Source organism: Nerophis ophidion, linkage group LG04, assembly GCF_033978795.1.
Source record: "Nerophis ophidion isolate RoL-2023_Sa linkage group LG04, RoL_Noph_v1.0, whole genome shotgun sequence".
NCBI classification, from domain to species: domain Eukaryota; kingdom Metazoa; phylum Chordata; class Actinopteri; order Syngnathiformes; family Syngnathidae; genus Nerophis; species Nerophis ophidion.
The window spans coordinates 78,902,473-78,909,006 of NC_084614.1; the positions used below are offsets into that span (position 1 = coordinate 78,902,473).

Sequence of the window (6,534 nt, forward strand, 5' to 3'; positions counted from 1 at the left end):
GAAAAACCTAATGCAAATATTTAAGTATTTTTTGGGATTTTGACAAAAAAAAGTTGAATATTGGACAATATTTTGTTTCCCGGCCCTGCGATGAGGTGGCGACTTGTCCAGGGTGTACCCCGCCTTCCGCCCGATTGTAGCTGAGATAGGCGCCAGCGCCCCCCGCGACCCCGAAAGGGAATAAGCGGTAGAAAATGGATGGATGGATTTTGTTTCCCCTGTCAAACTAGAAAAAAAAACCTAATGCAGATATTTAAATATTTGGATTTTGACCAAAAAAAGTTGAATATTGGGGTGGGTTTGCCCACATCTGAGGTCCTCTCCAAGGTTTCTCATAGTCAGCATCGTCACTGGCGTCCCACTGGATGTGAATTCTCCCTGCCCACTGGGTGTGAGTTTTCCTTGCCCTTTTGTGGGTTCTTCCGAGGATGTTGTAGTCGTAATGATTTGTGCAGTCCTTTGAGACATTTGTGATTTGGGGCTATATAAATAAACATTCATTGATTGATTGATTGGTGAAATAGAGGTTCCTGACAAAGTCAAAAAGCCTTGATGCAAAAAAAATAATAATGTGGTTCTTTTTATGTATTTAAAAACTAAAACGGGTCGGTGCGGACCTTAACAAAAGACGAAGGTTAAAACTCATGACGTCGGCGGGCTGCAATTGGCCCACGGGCAGTAGTTTGGAGACCACTGGCACTAGATTTTTTCTAAGTAAGCGCTCTTCATCTTCTTTAGCTTATGTGTCTAGCAACATAGCACATGTGGTGGCTCCTCCTGCTGGAACATGTTAAACACTACTATCATTATCGGCCTCTTTAAAGGCCTACTGAAATGAGATGTTCTTATTTAAACGGGGATAGTATGTGTCATACTTGATCATTTCGCGATATAGCCATAATTTTACTGAAAGGATTTAGTACGATAAAGTTAAAAACAATAAAACAAGCAGACGATGTGCGCGTGACGTCACGGGTTGTAGGGCTCCTCACATCCTCACATCGTTTATAATGTGAGCCACCAGCAGCGAGACCGATTCGGACCGAGAAAGCGACAATTTCCCCATTAATTTGAGCGAGGATGAAAGATTCGTGGATGAGGAAAGTTAGAGTGTTCAACGTCAGACGCCTAAAACCTGCGGCGAGGTGTGGGGAGGCAGAACTAAGGAAAGAACATGGTCTCGATTCACAGTTGTCGGTCGGGTTAGGTGGTGCTTGACTTGAAAATGACATGGAAAATAACCAACGGTTGGTTGGCTTTGGTCTTTTGGGGGCGTGGTCTAGTGACTAAAACACTTAAATATCACATTTGATGAGAGTCAGAAAACTTATGGCCATGTGAAGGTCTTAATGCGGGAGTCAGCAACCCGCGGCTCTTTAGTGCCGCCCTAAGGCTCCCTGTTGCTTTCTTAAAAAAGGATTGAAAATGGAAAAAAATGGGGGGGGGAATAACTTTTTGGTTTTTAGTATGGGGCGGTATAGCTCGGTTGGTAGAGTGGCCGTGCCAGCAACTTGAGGGTTGCAGGTTCGATTCCCACTTCCGCCATCCTAGTCACTGCCGTTGTGTCCTTGGGCAAGACACTTTACCCACCTGCTCCCAGTGCCACCCACACTGGTTTAAATGTAACTTAGATATTGGGTTTCACTATGTAAAGCGCTTTGAGTCACTAGAGAAAAGCGCTATATAAATATAATTCACTTCACTAAAAAAAAGAGAAAAAGAAAAAGCGACGGCTCCGGGCAGCGTTTCAGATGTGATTAGACACATTTACTAGGATCATTCTGGAAAATCCCTTATCTGCTTATTGCGTTAATAGTATTTTAGTGAGATTCGAAAAGTCATACCTGAAAGTGGGATGGGTGCGGTGAATGTCAGAGAAGCCACGGAGGAGCCAAGACCACAGCTGCTTTTTTTGCCGCAGGAGGTCCCATAATCCACTGAAGTCTCCGGTAAGAGCTGACTTAATATCACAACTTTCCCATCCAAAAACCTGCTGGTTGACGTAGAGAAACGTGTTCGCTTGACCGCTCTGTGTTAAAGATTCACAACAAACAACTGTGTTTCGGTTGCTAAAGGCAGCTGCAATCCACCAACAGCATTCTTCTTTGACGTCTCCATTATTAATTGAACAAATTGCGAAAAATTCAGCAACACAGATGTCCAAATTACTGTGTAATTATGCGATGGAAAGAGATGACTTTTAGCCGTAAGTGGTGTCCCCTCCAACCAATAACGTCATCATTCAACAAGAAACTCCGCGGGAAATTTAAAATTGTAATTTAGTAAACTAAATGTGTTGCAATGTTAATATTTCATCATTGATATATAAACTATCAGACTGCGTGGTGGCTAGTAGTGGCTTTCAGTAGGCCTTTAATGGACAGTGAAAGCCAAAACGTCCATCTCCATCCGTTTAATGGTCACAGTAGAAGGACATGATATAAAAGAACATTTACACCCATAGCTTTAAATTAATAAAGATTGAACAACACGGGTAAAAAAAAAAGAAAGAAAAAGAAAAAAAAAAGCGTTTTAGCATCACAAAATAACCCTGCCCCCCACGCCGCAAGTAGCAATTTCATAAAAAACACACGAACGTCAAAATGAAAAGAAAAAAAAGGTAAATTACGTAAAGTGCATGTATGACAATACACACTGTGCTTCACTTGCCACTCACACACACACACACACTGACAGTTTAAAAAAGTTGTGCTTCTCACAGCAACTTGAAAAATATATTAAAAAGACTGACAAAAGGTTCCTAAAAAAGTCATGTCTGACGTCGCACACACACACACACACGACACACACACACACACACACACACACACACACACTGACAGTTTTAAAAAGTTGTGCTTCTCACAGCAACTTGAAAAATATATTAAAAAGACTGACAAAAGATTCCTAAAAAAGTCTTGTTTGACGACGCACGCACGGAGGATGAAAGTCCATCCATCCATCCATTTCCTACCGCTTATTCCCTTTCGGGGTCGCGGGGGGCGCTGGCGCCTATCTCAGCTACAATCGGGCGGAAGGCGGGGTACACCCTGGACAAGTCGCCACCTCATGGCAGGGCCAACACAGATAGACAGCCAACATTCACACTCACATTCACACACTAGGGCCAATTTAGTGTTGCCAATCTATCTATTTATCTAAACACTGCATATTTCATTACTTTTACTATAAAAAACAAAGTTGTCTTTGACAGAAAAGGCATAAAACCTTATTTGTTTTACCTTATATCAACCTCAAGTTGATATAGAGATTTACTGTAAGCATTAAATAAAAAATAATTAAAATTTTACAAATTTTTAACATTTTAGTGACTGAGACCGTCAAGTAAAGGATATTAAATGAGTTCAAATATGCCTACAAATGAGCTGTAATGATTCAATATGTAGGTACAGCTAACCTAAATAGCACTTATTGACCAAATATGTCTGATTAGCACTCCAACAAGTCAATATCATCAACAAAGCGCACCTTCGTGCATTCACGCACAGCATGAAAGGTTTGGTGGACAAAATGAGACAAAGGAGTTGCGTGACAGTCCACACTGTGGTGAGTTCAAGAACCGCCGAAATTAGTAGGACAAAACGGCCCTGTTTTGTTTTAATTAAACAGTCGGATTCCCCTGGTCCGCACCAGTTCTAAGTCAGCTGCTAGGCGCCAGCCGAGGCCACCCGGCAGGACGCCTCGCCGGGGTCCGAGGCCGAGGCCCCGTCTCCCAGGAGGGCCCCACCGGGAGCCGTAGCTGAGGTGATCCGCGAGAAGGGCCCGACGCACGCACGCACGCACGCACGCACGCACGCACGCACGCACGCACGCACGCACGCACGCACGCACGCACGCACGCACGCACGCACGCACGCACGCACGCACGCACGCACGCACGCACGCACGCACGCACGCACGCACGCACGCACGCACGCACGCACGCACGCACGCACGCACGCACGCACGCACGCACGCACGCACGCACGCACGCACGCACGCACGCACGCACGCACGCACGCACGCACGCACGCACGCACGCACGCACGCACGCACGCACGCACGCACGCACGCACGCACGCACGCACGCACGCACGCACGCACGCACGCACGCACGCACGCACGCACGCACGCACGCACGCACGCACGCACGCACGCACGCACGCACGCACGCACGCACGCACGCACGCACACACACACACACACACACACACACACACACACACACACACACACACACACACACACACACACACACACACACACACACACAGTGTGAGTGGCATCAGCACTTGGAGGCGGAACATTCCAGATGTGCAGGTCACGTGTGCTTCCGAGGTATCACGTCATCAAATAACTACTTTAAAAAAAAAAAGGGTGCAAGCATGTGACCTATGATTGGCCTGCCACTGACCATGTGACCTGGCTGTGATTGGCTGTGCCTCACTGAATCCGTGTAGGACCGGCGGAAGATTCCAGCGAATATCAGCGCGCTTTAAAAAGCGGGAGAGGGCGGGAATGTGGTGGGACTGATTTAAATGTCCTCGGAGGTCACAGGTGGAAGGTGGTTTAAGGCAAGAGGCACTGCTGCGCACACGCATGTTTACATGGTGTGGTAGGGGGCGCTGACAGCACACGCATGTTTACATGGTGTGGTAGGGGGCGCTGACAGCACACGCATGTTTACATGGTGTGGTAGGGGGCGCTGACAGCACACGCATGTTTACATGGTGTGGTAGGGGGCGCTGACAGCACACGCATGTTTACATGGTGTGGTAGGGGGCGCTGACAGCACACGCATGTTTACATGGTGTGGTAGGGGGCGCTGACAACCGTTTTCTTGAGGCGCCGCACGGGATGACTCCTCCCGTACTGCTGCCTGGTGGTCAAAGGCGGCAGCGCGGGCGGACAGATGGGGCTCGGCGGGCTGGGGGGGTCGTCTCCTGGGTCGTGGAGGCTCTCGGCTGCCACTGCCGGCGGCTGCTCGGGCGACGGGGGGGTGTCGTGGACGCGCTGCTTTTTGGGGTCGTCGCCGCCCGCGTGGACGGGGGGCTCGGCGGAGGCCGGCGCCGCCGAGCTCCGGCTGAGCTCCCAGTCGGTGAGGTCGTTGGCGAGCAGCTCCAGGCAGCCCAGCTTGGCCAGCGAGGCCGAGCGCTTCATCAGAGAGGGAGGGGTCAGACCCGCTTGGCGAAGCCTGGCTTCCACCTCTCGGACCCTCCTCTGCACGCCGCAGGCTCGCTTCTGAATGGCGGCGGCGGCGCTGGAGCCCAGGATGTGGTCCACGCAGCTGGCCCTGCCGGCTCCGCCCACGCTCACCTGCTGCAGGAAGGCGCCCAGCTCGCACAGTGTCGCCCACGTCTCCCTCATGACCACGTCGCTGAAAGGACCCTCGGACGGGGGGTCCCGGTCCGCGCTCGACTCGCGCTCCGTCACGCCCTCCAGACACAGGAAGTTGATGGAGTCCAGGGGGGACGCGGAGGAGGTCGACGACTGCTGGTAAGCGTGGCCGTCTTTCTTCCCGACGTCGTGGGGGGGGGCTGGCGCCGGGTGGGCACACGTGCTGGGGGGTCGCCGCGGGGAGACGGGGGGGCTTCCTGAGTGTGAGGGAGGAGAAGACGGCGGCGACGGGGCGTGGTGTTTCATCCTGTGCTCCAGCTGCCGGGTGACGCGCCGCACGGAACCTCTCGTCCAATCACTGCAGAGACCGCCGGCCGCCTCCTCGTCGTCGTCTTTGTCCTTCCCTTCCTGCTTGGCGCTCGGACAAAAAACCTCTCCGTCCTCTTCCGGGCCCCCTTGCTCCACTTGGCGGAGCTTGGACCAATCAGGGTGCTTCAGTCCCGTGACCTGCACAGGAACCACCGCCTGCTCCTGAGAAGAAAAGGACAACATCTGCGGTGAGAACAGAGACCACGGAGGGGGGGTATAGCTCGGTTGGTAGAGTGGCCGTGCCAGCAACTTGAGGGTTGCAGGTTCGATCCCCGCTTCCGCCATCCTAGTCACTGCCGTTGTGTCCTTGGGCAAGACACTTTATCCACCTGCTCCCAGTGCCACCCACACTGGCTTAAAAATGTAACTTAGATATTGGGTTTCACTATGTAAAGCGCTTTGAGTCACTAGAGAAAAAGCGCTATATAAATATAATTCACATTCACTTCACTCTCGTGCAAACGCTTCTTTATTCGTTTAGACCAGGGGTCACCGACCTTTTTGAAACCAAGAGCTACTTCTTGGGTACTGATTAATGCGAAGGGCTACCAGTTTGATACACACTTAAATAAATTGCCAGAAATAACCAATTTGCTCAATTTACCTTTAATAAATAAATTGAATTGAATTACATTTATATAGCGCTTTTTCTCAAGTGACTCAAAGCGCTTTACATAGTGATACCCAATATCTAAGTTACATTCAAACCAGTGTGGGTGGCACTGGGAGCAGGCGGGTAAAGTGTCTTGCCCAAGGACACAACGGCAGTGACTAAGATGGCACAAGCGGGAATCGAACCTGCAACTCTCAAGTTGCTGGCACGGCCAC

General features: G+C 50.4%; 1 protein-coding gene across 3 annotated transcripts in view; it reads right to left on the reverse strand.

Annotated features, from left to right (window-relative positions):
- Positions 1–4,146: 4,146 nt before the first annotated feature.
- ssh2b (slingshot protein phosphatase 2b) overlaps positions 4,147–6,534 on the reverse strand; it is a 63,626-nt gene continuing 61,238 nt past the window's right edge. For 2 of the 3 annotated variants that reach the window (XM_061899114.1, XM_061899115.1), the window contains exon 15: positions 4,148–5,868. In XM_061899114.1, the coding sequence (XP_061755098.1) occupies positions 4,804–5,868 (1,065 nt within the window). In that variant the 3' untranslated portion in view covers positions 4,148–4,803. Of the gene's footprint in view, positions 5,869–6,534 lie in introns of all 3 variants that reach the window. The other variant, XM_061899116.1, reaches the window with a different exon arrangement.